This window comes from Apodemus sylvaticus, chromosome 20 (assembly GCF_947179515.1).
Source record: "Apodemus sylvaticus chromosome 20, mApoSyl1.1, whole genome shotgun sequence".
NCBI lineage: Eukaryota > Metazoa > Chordata > Mammalia > Rodentia > Muridae > Apodemus > Apodemus sylvaticus.
The window spans coordinates 40595698-40614875 of record NC_067491.1 but is presented as its reverse complement, the minus strand read 5'-3'; the positions used below and the strand labels follow the sequence as shown (position 1 = coordinate 40614875).

General features: G+C 47.8%; 1 protein-coding gene across 7 annotated transcripts in view; it reads left to right on the top strand.

Annotated features, from left to right (window-relative positions):
- The window catches only part of Tmcc3 (transmembrane and coiled-coil domain family 3), a 281954-nt gene extending 269295 nt beyond the window's left edge, over positions 1-12659 (top strand). For all 7 annotated transcript variants that reach the window (XM_052165550.1, XM_052165548.1, XM_052165551.1 and 4 more), the window contains 3 exons: positions 22-938; positions 4133-4268; positions 8541-12659. In XM_052165550.1, the coding sequence (XP_052021510.1) occupies positions 22-938; positions 4133-4268; positions 8541-8843 (1356 nt within the window). In that variant the 3' untranslated portion in view covers positions 8844-12659. The remainder of the gene's footprint in view (positions 1-21; positions 939-4132; positions 4269-8540) is intronic.
- Positions 12660-19178: the final 6519 nt, after the last annotated feature.

The following is a 19178-nucleotide window of genomic DNA, read 5'->3' as shown; positions in this document are numbered from 1 at the left end:
CTGGTTCTCGGTCTCTTCCAGGTGGAACGACATGACATGAACACCCTCAGCCTGCCCCTGAACATACGCCGAGGCGGGTCAGACACCAACCTCAACTTCGATGTCCCGGATGGCATCCTGGATTTCCACAAGGTCAAACTCAATGCAGACAGCCTGAAACAAAAAATCTTAAAGGTGACAGAGCAGATAAAAATCGAGCAGACGTCCCGAGATGGGAATGTTGCGGAATATCTGAAACTGGTCAGCAGCGCAGACAAGCAGCAGGCCGGGCGAATCAAGCAGGTCTTTGAGAAGAAGAACCAGAAGTCAGCCCACTCCATCGCCCAGCTCCAGAAGAAGTTAGAGCAGTACCACAAAAAGCTCAGGGAGATTGAGCAGAATGGAGCGACCAGAAGCTCAAAGGACATTTCTAAAGACAGCCTGAAGGAAATACATCACTCGCTGAAGGATGCCCACGTGAAATCTCGAACTGCTCCCCACTGCCTGGAGAGCAGTAAATCGAGCATGCCAGGGGTCTCCCTCACGCCCCCCGTGTTTGTCTTCAATAAGTCCAGAGAGTTTGCCAACTTGATCCGGAATAAGTTTGGTAGCGCAGACAACATCGCTCACTTGAAGAATTCCCTAGAGGAGTTCAGGCCGGAAGCCAGCCCCAGGGCTTACGGCGGCAGTGCTACCATCGTGAACAAACCCAAGTATGGCAGCGATGACGAATGTTCTAGTGGTACATCCGGCTCAGCAGACAGCAATGGGAACCAGTCCTTTGGCGCTGGTGGAGCCAGCCCCATGGACAGTCAGAGGAAACTTGCCAGGATCCTGGAAGAGCTGAGGGGGATCAAGGTTACCCAAACCCAGCTGGCGGAGGACATCGAGGCACTGAAGGTGCAGTTTAAGAGGGAATACGGCTTTATCTCTCAAACTCTGCAAGAGGAGAGATACAGGTGCGTATGTGGAGTCTTCCCTCGGGGATTCCTTTAGAAGCATGGAGTAGAAGCTGTCTGCTTATAAGTGAAGCATCAATACATGTGTTTGCAATAGATATGGATGAGAATGCAAAGGCATTTAAAGACTGAAAATTCTTCCCATCCTTCATAATCCTAAATTCCATAATTTCTGGTTTATAGCTGACAATTAGAAGAAGACATTATATGCATAGGTCTCTTACAATATCGTTACCCAAGCCGTGACTCACGTGCCTAGTAAGAAATTGATTCAGCAGACGTCTGTGATGGCCTTGTTACACTAATTTAGAGATCTGTTTCCCTCCATCATAGCAGACAGTGGACCTAATTCGTTGGACAATGAGACAATGAGATAGATTTTTATGTGGTATGTCAGTTTGAAATATACATATTTTGTTCATTAAGCTTTTTAAAACACACACACACACACACACACACACACAGGAACCTTGGCTCTGTGGATAAAGTGCTCACAGGTTCAGTGAGAGACCCAAAACACCTGGCATCAAGCTCTGGCCTCTACACACACACACACACACACACACACACAGAGGCATTTTTATTATAAATGAGTGGCTCTCAAACACCATCTTGAGATTATAGGTTCTGTAGCCTGGCATTTATGTGTTTATAGGTTTTTTGTTTTGGCTTTGTTTTTTTAAAGGTTTGTTTATTTATGTAAGTACACTGTAGCTATCTTTAGACACACCAGAAGAGGGCGTCAGATATCATTATGGATGGTTGTGAGCCACCATGTGGTTGCTGGGATTTGAACTCAGGACCTTTGGGAGAGCAGTCAGTGTTTTTAACCACTGAGCCGTCTCACCAGCCCAGTGTTTAATATAGTTTTTTAAGAAAGAGTATAGATGAACGAATATGAGATTGTTTGACCCATTTTGCACATAAAAGGATCCTCCCAAATTATTCCCATCAAAATGAGTTAACTTCTAAGAATGTGAAATAGATTGTAAACGTTTATTGCATACTATAACATTTAAGTTGAGCCAGGCAGTGGTGGTGCACGCCTTTAATCCCAGCACTTGGGAGGCAGAGGCAGGCAGCTTTCTGAGTTCAAGGCCAGCCTGGTCTACAGAGTGAGTTCCAGGACAGCCAGGGCTATACAGAGAAACCTGTCTCAGAAAAACAAAAAACAAACAAACAAACAAAAACAAAAACAGACCATTTAAGGTGTAAATTTAACTTACACTTGATGTACAATTTTATGTCATAATTCAGAACGTGGCTCTTTCTTATTTTTACCAAAGTTTTTTGTGATGCCAAGATTTGAACCAAGGGCCTCACACACCATAAGTGTGTGCTATACCACTGAGACATGTTACCAGCCTTGAAACTGTGTTTTAGCCTGTCTTATACATATCTTACAAGAACTGTTTTTTTGTTTTTTAATTTATTATTCTCTCATATGTTTCATCCCAACTGCAGTTTCCCCTCCCTCCCCTCCCCCAGGCTCTACACACACACACACACACACACACACACCACCCTGATCCACCTTTCCTCAGAAAAGAGCAAGCCTCCCATGGACATGAAGCAAACACTGTGTAACCAGCTACAATACGACCAGGCACATATTCTCACATCAAGGGCGGACGAGGCAATCCAGTTGGAGGAAAGGGTCCCACAAGTAGGCAAAGGTTCAAGGACAGCCCCACTCCCACTGTTAGGACTCCCACAAGAACACCAGGCTACACAACCCTAACATATACGCAGAGGACCCAGGCTAGACCTACACAGGCTCCCTGATCTCTGCCAGCCCACTCGAGTCCCGGTCAGTCGATTCTGTGGACTGTAAAAAAAAACTATTTTTCAAGTCATGGTGGCGTGAGAATGGGCTGACCTCAGCTTCATCCAGATCCCTTGAGATAAAGCATGTGTTGGATGCATGTCTTATCCCAAAGCACAAACACTCCTTGTGTGAGCCTTGGACTGCCTTTGCTTTCATGTGTCCTGCGTGTGGGTGTGGTGATCCCCGTGACATAACCATCAGGTGCATTCCTTAACAGGTTCAAAGGCTTACTTAGAACAGTGATAACGCTTGGCACCCGTGAATCTGAATCTGATAATCATTAAATCTGGATCAAGCTTTTTCATCTCTCAGATGACCTACGTAAATATCTATAACTGGCATGGGCCAGTCATTTCAGGCTAAAGCTTCATCCTTAAATACTGCAACCTCTTAAAGTTACTCAGAACAAAGTTTCAAAAAAGACACAAATTCTCTTCTCTGATGGGGGAGGGGCATGGGAAAGGAAGTGCCTTTCTCTCACTTTTGGGTTTTTGGATATGCTGTCCCATAAGCCATCTATAATTTGTGATGAGCTTGCTCCTAACCTGTTCCTTAAAAAGATGTGTTTATTTATATTTTATGTGTATGAGTATCTTGCCCGAGTGGATGTCTGTGCACCATGTGTGTGCCGTGCCCATGAGACGGGAAAAGGGCAACAGATTTCCTAGAACTGGAGTTACAGACACTTGTGAGCCAACCATGCAGGTGCTGGGGTTTGAACCCAGGTCCTCTGAAAGAGCAGCCAGTGCTTTTAACTGTCTCTCCAGCCCTGAGGTTAATTTTTTTTATTAGCACTTAATAGGCTAATGGCTGAAAAAGCATGTCTGGGTGGTGGCTGCAAGGCAGTGAAATTGCCTTCCGGAGTGGAAGCTAATCATAAAATCTTCGTTCTTTTCCTTGTGGGCTGTGTGACCACGAGCCTCCGATTACTGTTGGACAGAAAAAGGGAGAGGCTGCTATAGATGTGGCTGGTCATGGCCTGCCCTTGCTGTACAACTGTCTCCCAGCTAGAAGCAACAGCATCCCTGATAAAAATCTACCTGTTGTCACGGCAGCCAGTCCAGGTGCTGGTCTGGCATGGGTGGAAAAAAAACCAAAACAGGTTTGATCTTGGTACAGTCCCAAAGTTGAGGATATACAGTTAAGACTGCCGAGGCAGGTAGGTCCCTCCCAGAATTGGGATTCAGGGGTAACCAAAATCGTGTTCCCCACAAATAGACCTACTCTTTCAGAAAAACAGTCTTCCATGGGGATGAAAACAAGCCAAGGGCCCCAAGATATAAAAAGGACATCATTCTAGAACATTCTAGGTGTGCCGTTGGGACACCTGTGGCACGTGCTCATTGTGGCTCCTGTCTTGGTTAAGGTATGAGCGACTTGAAGACCAGCTCCATGACCTGACAGAGCTGCACCAGCATGAGACAGCCAACCTGAAGCAGGAGCTAGCCAGCGCTGAGGAGAAGGTGGCCTACCAGGCCTATGAGCGCTCAAGGGACATCCAGGTATGGGTCCCTTCCTGGACAGACCCTGGTATAGGATTTTTTCAGGCTTTAATTCATTAAACAGACTGACCCGGTCCATTTCTCCAAACAATGGCAAGGGCATGGGCAAGATGGTTCATTCTCTCTACATAAATCTCTCCCATCCACCTCCTGCCCCATTGGCTTACACTGCCCATGTTACTGGGAGTCTTCACATGTACCCCTGTTGCCTAACTCAGTTGGCAAGTATTTATCACTAGCCTAAGACCAACAACTCTAAACTATTAAGAAATGTCACAAGTTAGGCAGCCTGCCTTCAGGAAGCTTCTTGTAGAGGTTGGAGTAGTCTAAAGGTATACCAGATGGCTCTATCAAAGACCCTAACAGTGCCCCTGAAATCCAGTCCAGCTATGCCCCGCTGGCTGGGATAGGAGCAGGGAGTGGGGGTGGCAGTCAGACATTCCATGGTAAACCTTAGATTCGAGTCTATTATTTACTATTTGGCTCTGAGCAAGCCTTGAGTTTGCTTAAGCAATTGCTTTGTATTTGTAAGATGGTCAGGTGTCTGACTGCCAGTCACTACACTGTACTCAGTACTTAATCAATAGCCCTTTGTAGTTCCTCTTATTGTTGGCCCTGTTTCTCAGATCTGGGGACAGAGGTACAAAAAGGTAAAGTGACCTGAACAAGGTCTTGCAAATTGTCCCTTAGGAATGACCTGAAAGGGAAAGGCAAGGCCCAGAGGGTTGGCAGGAAGGGATAAGTAGATCCACGGAACAGTTAGGTCACAAACAAAAACCAGGTGCAGGACTTCCTCCCGGGGTCCCCAGGCTGCTAGGGAGCAGCCCTCGGCTCCTAGGTCACCTTTTAAAAGAACTCTTAACAATAACCGGAAAGAGTAATGCTCATCTCCCATTTTCTCGCAGTTGGTGGGTATTTTCTGAGCTTAGGGAAGGCCATCCACGCTCTGAACCCCTCTTTACAAGGGTGAAGGCGGAAGCACAGACGATGGCCCTTTCTCCCTGGTGCTCATGCTGCAGGTCAGCTGCAAGCATTTTATTCTGCACTGGTGGAGGCTGTGTTTGCTGATGCCAGAGATCTGCTTGGACAGTTCTGGGAAGCAGGGCTTTAGGGCTGATGGGAAACATTGTCCCCAGAGAGCAGTGGACACTGGGAAACTACTATCTGTTCTCTGGGTGAGGAGCCTCAGAGTCCCCACTGAGTGACCTGGGGGAAAGACCTCTCATCTGTGAAGTGATTCTATCTAAAACATCTTTTTTATTACATTTACTCGTGTGCGTGTGCGTGTGCGTGTGTGTGTGTGTGTGTGTGTGTGTATGTGAGTGTGTGTGTGTGTGAGTGTGTGTGTGTGTGAATGTGTGTGTGTGTCACATGTCACAGCATACACACGACAATTGGAGACAAGCTTGCAGGAGTCAGTCCCCTTTTTTCTACTGAAAATGGTTCCCAGGAATCAAAATTCAGACTTAGCCGCAAGTGTTTTACCCACTGAGCCATCCCACCCACCCTTAGGCCGTCAGTCCTATTTTAGAACAGGTCTGGGATATCACTGGGTGGGGTCTAAATGTGCCATTTCCTCATTTCGGGGATGGTTTGGATTAACGTCTGTTCTCATTTCTTTAAGAAACATATTCTGGGAGCCAGGAGGTCAGGTCAAGGGAGGGCCCCCACAAAGGGAACTTGAACTTCTGAGGAGTTCATTTCCACATTTTTTCAGCGGCATCTCTAGTCAGAGCTATCAAGAGCAGCTCTGTAAATGACAAAGGTCACGGAGGTTCAAAGCTGGCTCCACTACTCTGTCTCTGTGTGAACCTGGCCGAGTCAGCGCGGTGCGCCTCTGATTCCTCATCTTCAAAAAAGTCCAGAAGATCAAATGGAATCAGATATTTATTGTACCAGAGTCTTCACCAGGCCCATCATAAACAGCCAAGAAGCTAAAGCTGGGCTCCTTTTATCTTATTGTTAAGTAGCAACATTCCCCAGGCTTTGAGCCACTGATCCCTCTGGTCTCTCTGTTCCCTGCGTCTGTGATTCTTCTAAGGGAGCTTCCACTGGGATGACGCGCACGCACACACACACACACACACACACACACACACACACGTAACAAGGGCCCACAGACCCACAGGCTTTGCTGTTAATTGATTGATTTCCCCCCCCCACCCCTTTAAAATCCTAAATATCCAATTTAAACTATGAAAGATAACCCCTTCCTCTATTTTCATGCAAAACAAGTTAAACACTCGACCAAAGAAATCCTAATTGTTGTGAGGTTTTGAGGTTTATTATCTCTCAGTGCCTTGCCATTCACTGCCTGATTTTCTTGGATTCTTCTTTGAGTAAGACTTTAGCCTGAGGAGACATGGACTTCTCTTCCCTAAAACAGAGTGAAAAGGCCAAACGTGACAGTCCTTTGTCATGATCTGCCACCCTTTGCATGCCATATCTAAAATGGAAAGGAAAAAGGAAAAAAAAAAATCCCTGGGCCCCTTAGCTGAAAGCTAGCCCACCCTTCTGACTCGCCTGTTAGTGCAGGCAGCCAGAGGCGCTTAAATGTGAAGATCTGAGAAAGTTTTATCCTTTGGTCGGCAGCCTAGTTTAATGAAAGTTGCTATAGTAACGGAGAACCCTGTTCTTTGGCCCAGTGAGTACGTTCAGCGGGAGGAAAGCAAATCAATGTTGGAACCATTGCACTCGCTTAAAGCCCTGGAAAGGTGACCGCACGCAGCTGCACAAGCCCATTGGCAAATGATTGCCACCACAGACGGGCAGAGGAGCAGGCACACCGCGCTGCCTCCCAGGAGGCGTAGTTTTCCTCTGGGAGCTGCTCCCTTCTGAAGCGGACAAGAAGGGCAGGGCGAGCCCAGTCCCCGACTGCACACAACTTGGGTCAGGGAGGGCTTCCTTCAGGTAATGCCCATGGGAATGAGACTTCAGACACGTGTGTACTGCATGGACAAAGTCCCCCAGGCGTTTTCAGAACCTGGAAAGGGTCGGTTGGCCAGAGCACTGGGTAGAAGCAGGAGAAGATGGCTGTGCGTAGGCCAAGCAAGACTCCACAAAGGGTTTTATGAAGAGGGATGTCAGAGATGCATGTCTTTCTAAGGTCACAAGGACTGTGGCAGGGACTGTGGATGATGGAACACTCAGTGTGAAATTCATGTCAGATCACGGCAAGCACGAGGTCCCAACGACCCCGGGTGAGTGGGGACTGTAAGAGAGAAATGAAGTAAAATGGACAATGCGAGCTGACTGCATTGGCAGAGACAGCTGATGGCTGGACAGGGAACACGTCAAAGGATGCTTTCAGGCTTCTGTCATAGAGGCCTAGTGGTGTTTTAAGAAAAGGAGTTGGAGATATGAGGATGCAGGGTCACTGCGTGTAGAGTTGGTACACACCATGTACTTGTGACTGAGTTGCACAGGGACATATCCCAAAAACTCTGTAGGTGTTCGAGTCAGCCTCTGAAGAAGTAGCCAGGCTAGAGGTCTACTCTGAGTCACCCACGTGATGCCGTCTCAGGAAGACTGCACTGGGTCCGGAGAGACAGCCTGAACTGCTGACTTAAGGAATAGATTCACAACGCAGATGGAGGCAGAGGGGTCTGCTGTTGGTCTTTTCCCTTAGCATCTGCATCCTCCCTGCTGTCGTTACACACACACACACACACACACACACACTGGTGGAGGGGCAGTGGGAAAGAGCAGCTACCACAGATGAGATGACAGTGGAACAGCCTACATCCTAGAGTAGAGATCCAGTCCCGCCCCTTTTCAGTCTCCTCCTGACAGCGCCAACAGACACCAGTGTTTCATGTCACCTTATCTCAAGTATAAATACATTAAGGGGAAAAAATGAATCTTTATGTCCAGGTATGATGCTATTTGACTATAATCCCAAATCTCAGTACTTTGGAAGGCTGAGGCAGGAGGATTCGAAGTTTAAGATCAGATTGGGCTACTTCACAAGACACCTTGTTGCCAAAAAGCAAACAAAAACAATAAACAAATAAACAAAAGTAGATCACTGTAACTCCTCCCTTTCATCAGTTTATGGTCCAATACACGTGGGTACCCTACCCGTGCCAGTCAGGGTAAAATGAGTCTTGGGATTCCTGTCTTATAACTTTATCTCTCACCATTGGCTTAGGGATTTGAAACAACCGTGGCAGTTGATGTTCTGAGCTGGGGCATGGGGCACATCTGGGCATGTGTTCCCGCAAGGCCTGGGGTTCCAGCCATGTCTGACCCCTGTTCTCCTCTTGCCCACAGGAAGCCTTGGAATCTTGCCAGACTCGCGTCTCCAAGCTGGAGCTACATCAACAGGAGCAGCAGACCCTGCAGACAGATGCTGTGAACGCCAAGGTCCTGCTGGGGAAGTGCATCAACGTGGTTCTGGCCTTCATGACCGTCATCCTCGTGTGTGTATCCACCCTGGCCAAGTTTGTCTCGCCCATGATGAAGAGTCGCTCCCACATCCTTGGCACCTTCTTTGCCGTGACTCTTCTGGCAATATTCTGCAAAAACTGGGACCATATCTTGTGTGCCATAGAAAGGATAATCATCCCAAGATGAGCCTGCTGGTTCCTGCCTTCGCATCCTCTCGAGTTTTTATTTTGAAGCAAACCCTGTGCATACTACCAAAATTCCTGAATGAACGGCTGTGCCAAAGATGGCGGGAAGGACCAGAGCTTGTGTGGTGTAAATAGGTAGTCTCTTAACCTAGTAGCCGTTGCCAACACTGTCCCTGTATGTGGCTAATGTGAGACTGTCCCAGAGTCCTCACGTGGCTCACTGCCTTAATCAGAGCAGATCTCCAGCCCACCTGTCAAGCTCGGCACAGTAAAGCCCTGTTCTTTGAGCGCCATGATAGCTAACAGCTGTGTTCTGAGTTCCCCTGAGCAGCAAGAAGATGGTAGGGCTCCGGGAAGTGAGTGACCACGGGTCCTGGCAGGGTTGAGCCCCTAGGGGTCTGCAGAGGCTCAGCGAGTCTCTCTGTGATCTATCCCACTTGCCTACAGGTGGCTCTATGTCCAACTATGTACCCAGTGTTCACAGCGGTCAATGGCGTATGTCCTCATAACATGGAAATCTTCTACCTGCTTATCCAAGCAAAAGTCTACCCGACCGGAGGCCCTGCACTTTACAAGGTAGACACTAGGACTTACAGCTGGCCTTTCCTCTTATGCCTAGGGTACCACACGCCTGATTTCATCTAGCGTTGGTTAGCAGTGCCCTGCCCTCGGAGAGTGCAGCCAGGCTGTTGTCGAACTGTAGCTTTGGTACCTCGGGGTCCTGCGAACATCCCTGGGGAGGCCAATGCTCTGGCAATTGTTAACTGTGATAAATGCCCTTAGAGGACAGGATGCACTTTATGTGATTCACTTTACTCACGGGGTCTGCAGGGATCAGGCTGCAAAGCTTGTTCAGGAAATGAAAACGAATGACGCTCGCGTTGCCTGGTTTTCCTTTTCTCAGAGACAGCAAAATCAAACTTCATAAAGCTTCTGTGTGCCGAGACAGGACACCAGGGGCCTAAGAGGGATGTGAACTTTTAGGTCTAATCAAATGGTGGCTAGATTAGCGGGAGCCCTTTACCCCAGATGAGAGCAGGAGGGTCCCCTTAGGGACGTGAAAGGCATCAGGAATAAAATTAAGTCCTGTGCTGGATGGAGGTGAGTTTCTGCTGTCTGTCTCTTAGGTACACAGACAAGTGCTGAGGTCACAAGATAAATGCACTGCTGGTGAGCAGAAAGCGTGCAAGAGCTGCTGTGTTTTGTTTGAGAGCTGCCGTGTTTTGTTTGATGGTTGCCATGGTTTTCTGTGTACACCACCAGGTGGAGAGAGAAGATTTTATTGGATGCTGTCAGCCAGCCAGTCAGGACTCTGGTCCTCCCACCCCACCTGCTGAAAATGTAAAGATACTCTTAAATACTTTCTTCCAGAAGAATCGCTCTTAGATTTAACTGTTCTCACTTACAAGTGGGTGTCCTTAGGGACATTCCCTGGAGGTTGGAGGTGGCAGCATGTAGCAATTTAGTTCAAGTCCAGGTAATGTGAGTGGGACCCACACAGCTCCAACCTTTATCCCTCCCCAACTCTAACTTCTAAGTCAATAATTGAATAATTTTAGTAAATTCACAAAGTATTTAACTATTACCCCTAACCAATTCCAGAGCCACTCTTTTCAAAAAATAATAAATATAACTTTATGAAATGCAAAGGATTTTGAAATCAGGGATAGGGGAGGTCCCAGCCCCACTCCTACCCATGGTTTTGTCCCCACACTGGAGACAGGCGTTTCTAGTCCAAAAAAAAAAGGCAGGAAGCGAGAACCATCATGTTCCCTTATTCTTATATTTTAATGGCCTGTCCTTTACCTGTAGGCACCAGATTCCATCTCCTTACACCCTGAAGCAAGCTGGACTCTGCTGGCTACCCACTCCTATTTGTGAATATTTCCAAGTGGCACTTAGAGTGTGCCAGGGCCTGGGGTGCCGGGAATGCTGCCAACAGGTTTCAGAATGCATTTGAATGCAGCCTTAGAGGCTTAGCTAGACTTCTGGGAGAACCCAGGAGAAGGTTCTGTTCTCACCCCTGCACAGCCTAACAGGACCGCTCTTGATTGTCACTTGTCAGACCCGCAGTCTGTGTTTCTTCTCCCTGATGAGAAAGCCCAAACCAGCATACGCCACACCCTTCAGACTGAGCTTGGAACAGAATCTGTGAGAAACGGGCACCGTTGTGAATTCACGGGTAGAGGAGGGCTAGCCAAATCATCATGATTCCTTCTAAAGAACTTAGATCCCACCCACTCCCATTAAATGTCCAATCACCTTCCTTGCCTGGGTATGTGCAGCTCTGTGGCATACTTGTCTTATGGAAAGTTTGTGAAGTTTTTTTTTTTTTAACAAGATTGTATAGTTCAAGGAGACTTCAATTCTGCCGTTCTTTTTTTCTCTCAAGGGCTATATAACCCCTCTCTCGCTCTCTTGAGCATATGGCTTACACACTGAAGAACTGAACTGTATAAATATACAAATAGAAGTAGCGATAAGAGCTGTGAGGTACCCTGGAATTGGAATCGATTTGTAATTGAGTCGGCCCATCTTGTTTTGCACTTTCTGTTGAGAGTCAACGTTTTGTGTATCTCTTGTGTTGAGAACCAGTTGTAGACGAGTGAGCACCTTCCCTGCTTGCCTAGGGACACTGGTGAAGGATGCTAGATGCTGGACTCTGGACCTCTGGTGACATCACCGTCAATCATCAGGAGAGTGATTAAAGAGGACAGAGCAGAACTTTAAAATACTAAGAATAGTAAATATTTAAAAACAAAAACAAAAACCTAAGCAGCCACTCACTGTGAAGCAAACAGTGACCTCAAATGCTCTCACTGATTTTGGAGTGTGAAGGCAGGATTCCCCATCTCAAGCTCCTGGCTTGTGGCTTAGTAGTTATCAGGTGTTCTTGTGTTGTCCATTGACATTCATTCACATTAATACTCTGTAGCACTGAGGGAGATTTAAGCATCTCCCTCAGTGAGTTCTTACTGCCCCGCCACTTCTCTAACACAGGGTGGGAGGGGTGAGGGAGCTCGTCCCCCCCCCCACACACACACACACAGCAACTAGTTACTTTGATTCTTTTGGGTTGCATTTTAAACACCAAATTACTTTTGTGTTGAATGGCAGTTTATCATGGTGGTATTGTTATTGTTTTGATGTCCAATTCAGACCCAGTTGTCAGGGTTTGGAAAAACACACGTACCTGTGATTAAACCTATTTTGCATGTTTTCTTAATTCTGACCTTGGGCTTATTTAGAGGTATGAACATGGGCTTATTTAGAGTGATGGTTCAAAGGTAGCAGGTAACTTTTAAGGGGTCTAAAAGGACAAATCACAGAAAACAATTAGATTGGTCTGTTTGTATCAAAAATAAAGAGCTTTAAAAAACTTGTCATTAGTGGGAACTGGGTGACTTGTTAGAAATAAAGCCAAAATACCGTTGTCTGCCATGGATACAATTCTCTCTGCTTGAAGAGACTGGAAGTGTCTGAGGGTAGTTTACATGTTGCTGTCCTCGTATATTAAAGCATGTCTACTGTGTTTGTCCTAAAAGAAACATTTCACCTAAATGTGCAATGTGTTTCAGATGTGCTGAGGCAACAGAGGCAATTCTGAGATAACATCAGGAATGCTGATTGTAACTTCTGTTGCAGAATCCCACCTCATGGGATGCTACATAGTTTTGTATCTGCCTAAAATTGTAATTTCTCTGTAGATCTTCCCCATGGCCATTGTCATCAATGAATTCAAAGCAGGTGCCATTATTTTTTAAACAATTGATGTTTGCTTTGGTGTTAAATAAAAGAACTAGATTTCTTAAATTTTTACACTTGTCAGAGCCCATCTCTATAATGTGGGATGTGTGTGTGTGTGTGTGTGTGTGTGGTGTGTTTGCATGCACAAGTATGTGCATGAGTGTATAAAGTAAGATTAATAGACTTAAAAGCAGCTTAGATTTAGAGCAAAACTGAGAAAGATGTATCAAGATTTTTCTTGTATACCCTGCCCCTATATGCACACCTTGCTCCTCATTACCATCATCCCTGGCAAAGTGGTTCCTTTTATTTTTAATGTGTATAGCCAGCCCAGTGTAGACAGCCCTCACTGGGACTATCTTCCCAGGTGACTGTGGGCTGAGTAGAGTTGAGGATGAAAGCCAGCATGTGCTCCCATGCATGTGCTCCAGGTGTAAGAGACACACTGGAACAACTAAGAATGTCCGCAGTCACAATTGCACAAGGTAGTGGAGTCTAACACATTTTACCATAGCCCCCTTGTGTTTACAAACATAGGTGGCAGAATTGCTCTACCTCTCCCCATACAGTTACTGTATATGTAACGTAATGTAGGTAGACTATTGTGGGATACACAGAGACTGTAGCTGTACTAAATAGATACAGTATAGATCAAAGGAATTCCACTAGCAATTCTTTTGTGTCTGAAAAATTGTTATGTGACCTCCAAGTGGGTGCGGTTGTGGGGGGGGGAGGGGTGCGCGTGCACACGCACATGCGTTCTATGCACCTGTGCAAAGGGTACACGTTCATGCAGAGGCCAGAGATTGGCTTCGGACATCTTCTTCCATTGCTCTTTACCCTATTCTTTGAAACAGGATCTCTCCTTGAATCTGGAGCTCTCTGATTGGCTGGCCAGTGAGTTCCAGTCTCTCTCTGCCACTGTTGTCCCTCCCAGACCCCCTCCTGGGGTTACAGGTGGCCATCGCCACACCCAGCTTTAATGGGTACTGGGAATCCAAACTCAGATCCTTACGCTCGAACATCAAGCACGCTACCCACTGAACCATCTCCCCAGCCCCCAAAAATTTATTTTAAAACAATTTTTATATACATTTCATTTTACCACTTACTAAAGACTAAAGCAAATTTTGCATACTAATGAGACGGGTGTGCTTATTTTTACATAAAAGCTAAATCTTGGCCCAGCATTTGATATGGCAGGATGTGGACTGTCTTCAGTGCTTTTCAGAGTTGATCGATATTTTGATTCTATAATCGCCAATGCTGGTACAACACGGTAGAAGTATATTTAAGGCCACTTCGGAAAATGTTGGAAATTCTCTTCTAATCTCAAGCCAAAATTCATTTAATGATGTTTTATGAGACTATAATCATCGAACTCAAAACACAATTTTTTAAAACCGAACAGTCTATCACAACACAACCAAAAAAAAAACATATTAATTTGATCTATGTTGAGGGATGACAGTAGGGAAAAAACAGCATTTGTTTTCAATAATGGAACCAATATGCTCTATGGTAGAAAACTTTGTGTGTACAGTACACACAGTGCACTTCTCAACGTATGAAAAACAAGTCTAGAATCTGAACAGGGGTGTTTCAGACCGTGGAGGGCAGAGTGCAACATGGAAATACTGAATGTTCATCAGAACTGAGGCTCCAGTGGAGCCCTGAGCTGTGACCCAGGCGACCATGACCAGGGACACTGAGGGGTCCTCACAGCTTTGATTTTTGAGTCATTTCTGAAGCTTGAGCGTTCAGAAGCCTTTTACTGTCACCAGTTTTTGTGAACTGTCACATTCAGTCACATGACCCCACTGGTGTCTGTGGTGGTTTGAATAGGAGTGACCCCCACATAGGTTCACCTTGGTTCACTAGGGAGTGGCACTATTAGGAGGTGTGGCCTTATTGGAGGAAATGTGTCACTGGGGGGTTGGCTTTGAGGTTTCAAATAGTCAAGTCAGGCCCAGGTGCTCTCTCTCTCACTCTTTCAATCTCTCTTACTCTCTCTCTCAATCTCTCAATCTCCCTCCCCCCTCTCTCTCTCAGTCTCAATCTCTCAATCTCCCTCCCCCCTCTCTAACCTTTTTCTCTCTCCCCCCTCTCAACCTCTCTCTCTCAATTTCCCTTCCTCTCTCTCAATCTCAATCTCCCTCCCTCTCTCTCTCAGTCTCTCAATCTCCCTCCCTCTCTCTCTCAGTCTCTCAATCTCCCTCCCTCTCTCAGCCTCTCAATCTCCCTCCTTCTCTCTCAGTCTCAATCTCTCAATCTCCCTCCCCCTCTCTAACCTTTTTCTCTCTCCCCCCTCTCAACCTCTCTCTCAATCTCTCTCAATCTCCCTTCCTCTCTCTCAATCTCAATCTCCCTCCCTCTCTCTCTCAATCTCTCTCAATCTCCCTCTCTCAACCTCTTTCTCTCTCTCTCTCAATCTCTCTCAATCTCCCTTCCTCTCTCTCAATCTCAATCTCTCTCTCAATCTCCCTCCCTCTCTCAACCTCTCAATCTCCCTCCCTCTCTCTCTGTCTCTCAATCTCCCTCCCTCTCAGCCTCTCAATCTCCCTCCCCTTCTCTCTCTCAATCTGTCTCTCAATCTTCCTCCCTCTCTCTCAACCTCTCTCTCTCTCTCTCTCTCTCTCTCTCTCTCTCTCCCTCTCTTTCTCTCTCTCTCTCTCTCTCTCTCTCTCTCTCTCTCTCTCTCTCTCTCTCTCATCTACAGATCCTTATGTAGAACCCCTGGCTCTTTGTCTACTAGCACCATGTCTGCCTGCCTTCCCAGTGAGATAATAATAAGCCATCTCCAGTTAAATAGTTTCCTTATAAGAATTGCAATGGTCATGGCGTCTCTTCACAGCAATAGAAACCCTAAGACTGGTTCCTAATCCGCACTTTCAGAAACTTGAATACTGCTTGAATACTTGTGTTCAGTCCACCACACAAGGTTTTTCCATGTAGTGTCGACTGTGGTCACCCCAATACTCAATAAGACGAGGGCTGTTGTCTCCACTTCAGTGAGGAGCAAGCTGGGGTTTGCAATGTTAATTGTGGTGGTTTGAATGAAAATGTCTCCTACAGGCTCATAAGGAAAAGTGTGGCCTTGTTGGAATAGGTGTGGCTTTGTTGGATGGAGTGTGTCACTGAAGATGGGCTTAGAGGTTTCAAATACTCAAGCCAAAAGCTGCCTACAAATCTGAATGCAGAACTCCCGGCTCCTTCCCCAGCAGCACCATATCTGCGCATGCGATGCCATGCTTCCGGCCGTGGTGATGATGATGGACTGTAAAACAGCCTCTGAAACTGTAAGCCAACCCCATTAAATGTTTTCCTTTGTAAGAGTTGCCGTGGTCATGGCGTCTCTTCACAGCAATAGAACCTTAGGACATGAAGGGACTGGCAGTACCAAGTGGGTCGTGGTAGAACTGGCTATTCCGCCAACCCCAAAACAGCATCACTGGGGTCCCACTCCAAGGCGCTGTAAAAAGAAAGCAGGTCAACTTTGAGAGTCGTCCCTTCTGGTACCTGTGACCATAGAAGAAGTTATCTATGGTCACCTAGAGCCACCAATACTGTCTGGGTTAATTACAAGCTTACAGCTTCACAGAGCGGACCTGTTAGAGCTTTGAGGAACTGGGCTGACAGATTTGTGGATTAAAAAAAAAAAAGCCATATCAATTAAGGGAACTTCAGTACCTTCCCTGGCTTCCTAGAATGCTTGGGGTATATAATTGGCAGTTGGCTTGGCTAAGCAGTTCTTGGCGGTTTTGCTCAGCTCTGAGATGGTGGAGTCCCTGGCGGCTTCCGCTGTGAGTTTCACGACATCTGCTACCATCTGCGGTGGCTACCTCTGAAATTTTTCTCCCTGCTAAGCAGCCAGAATGTATCCCTGCCAGGCCTTTAACTTGACTCAAGCAGTTCACGGGAACAAGCTTCAGCCGTGTTAACAGCTGTTTGGGTGGTGGCTACGGGCCTCTAGCAGAAGCACTGAGAGTTGGACGTGTCTCCCGCCCCTGCTCAGCTTAAAAAATAAGCAACCGAGATCATAGAAAGCGAGCAGCGGAGTGCCTTGATCACGTGACCAGTCAGGGGCTCCTTCAGCTCAAGGAACCGTCAAAGGCCTGGACCCTTCTCTGATTCTTTAACTGTCCGTGTCACAGTGATGATGAGACCCCGGCTTTCCATCAAAGCTGTCCCCTTTCCATGCTGTCTTGGCGTCTCTTCTGTCTTCAGACTTCCCTTGTGCTTTGAAGTCAAATCCTACGCCCCCCTTTCTCTCTCTCTCTCTCTCTCTCTCTCTCTCTCTCTCTCTCTCTCTCTCTCACACACACACACACACACACACACACACACACATGCAAGCCATCAGGATCCAAACACATTCCTAGACCCACAGAAGTAGCCAGCCCCAGTCTCCACAGTGCAACGAAGAGACAGTCACTTCAGACAGTGAAGACCCCCGTGATGAAACAAAAGCTACCTGTGACGTCACTCGGCAAGCAGCTACCCTCACAGAAGCTCTCAATGGGCTGACTCTGTAAGTAGGCCTGAGCAGGAGCGGCTGTGTGTCCCAGGTCCCACTCGGAGTCCAGATGCAAAGGCTCTTCCTGGCATCCGGGAGTTGGCTCAGTGCTTGACCTCAGAGGGGGTGGAGGGCGGAGGGCGGAGGGCGGAGGGCGGAGGGGTGCCTAGCCTAGCCGGACAGCCAGCGACAGCCTTGCTCCCAGCGACAGACCAAGCTTTCCAGCTGGGCATCTGCATACATGAATGGAAACTACCACGATGGCTCTTTCCAAGGCCTTAGGCCACAGTTAGTGGGAACCCGTGTCGCAGGGATGGTCACCGGGTACATTGAACGCAGAACTACAGTCCGGCCTGATGGGAGGGGGAGGGGGAAAATGAGAACAAGGGTGACATTCTGTCCGCTGAGCAGGTGTCCTGGTTAGTTTGTGTCAACTTGACCCAGTCCTAGGCGTGTCTCTGGGAAGAAGGCATCTTAATTAAGAAAAAGCTTCCATAATATCGGCCTGTAGGCAAGTATGTAGAGTGTATTCTCAATGATTGACGTGGGAGGGCCCAGCCCACTCTGGGTCGTACCACCCCTGGCCAGGTGTCCTGGGTTATGTAAGAAAGCAGGCTGAGCAAGTCATGGGGAACAGGCCAGAAAGCAGAACCCCTCCATGGCCTCTGCTTCAGCTGTGAGCTCCAGCTGTGACTTCCTGGAGTGATGGATACAGAAGCCAGAAGCATAAGCAAAATAAAGCCTTCCCTGCACAAGTTACTGGTAGCATGATAGCTTCTCACAGCAATGGAAATCCTAATGGAGACAGCAGGCCAGCCGGGCAGGCGCAGCCAGCAGCTATACCTCACTTGGGGTTACACAGGGTTACAGGGTTACAGACCCCAGGAGGCCCAGGGTCAGGGCACAGAGGGAGCTCCTTGGGCTGCAGGAGAGACAGCAGGGAGGCAGCTGTGTCTGTGTTCAGGAGGATGGGGTGGGGTGGGGTGGGGGTGGGGCGGCTGTCGGCCAGCATCCTGCAGAAGGGTTACTCACCACTGACTCAGAGCCAGGTGCCCACTGGCACGCCATTCTCTTCACACAGGAAGGAGCATCCTTTCCCTTTTCCAACAGAAACACCCCAGGTCGTACAGAGCCCCTAACTGATGGGCTGTTTCTGAACTAGAAATATTTCTATGGGGCAGGACCCTGATCGGCATTGCCCACATGGCTGGGTGGGAAACTGAACTAAAAAAAAAAAAAAAAAAGGAGACCCCCCCCTCAGGAAGTTCATTTCTCCTGAAGGAACAATACCACTCTTCCCCCTCCTCCTCCCCTCCTCCTCCCCTTCTGCCTGTTCTCCTCCCCTTCCTTCCATCCCTCCTCCCCTCTTCCCCCTCCTCTTCCCCTCCCTGTTCTCCCCTTCCTTCCATCCCTTCTCCCCTCCTCCTCCCCTCCTCCCTGTTCTCCCCTTCCTTCCATCCCTCCTCCCTTCCTCCCCCTCCTCCTCCCCTCTTCCCCTCCTCCCTGTTCTCCCCTTCCTTCTATCCCCCTCCCTTCCTCCCTCTACTCCTCCCCTTCTCCTCTCCTCCTCCTCCCCCTACTCCTCCTCCCCTTCTCTTTCCCTTCTTCCTTCCCCTCCTTCCCCTCCTTTCCCCTCCTTCCCCTCCTCCCCCTCCTCCCCTCCTCCTCCCCCTTTTCACATTCCTCCTCCCTCCTCCCTCATTCATGCCTTTTCTCTCCTCCCCTTTACTATCAAGTTTATTAATGGAATAATTTGTACCTTCCACCTCTGGATTCCTTAATCCACTGACAACCCACCCACAGCAGTGCCCTCCCCTCCCCTAGTGCATCCCTCAGGCCAGAGGCTGCAGGCATGGCTTCCCTAGCTGCATTGCAGCTGCACTGAGCACCTTTCAGCTGAAGGGCTGCACTGCCCATGGGAATGTACGGAATGTCCTAACTCAGGTCTATGTGTCTGCACATCTGCTTGGACAGAATGTCACTGGCTCAGTGCTCTCCCCAGGCAGGAAGTGATTGTCTTAAGTCCGTTCCTGGGATAGAGAGCCAGCTCCTAGTGGCCAGAGCCACCGCCCA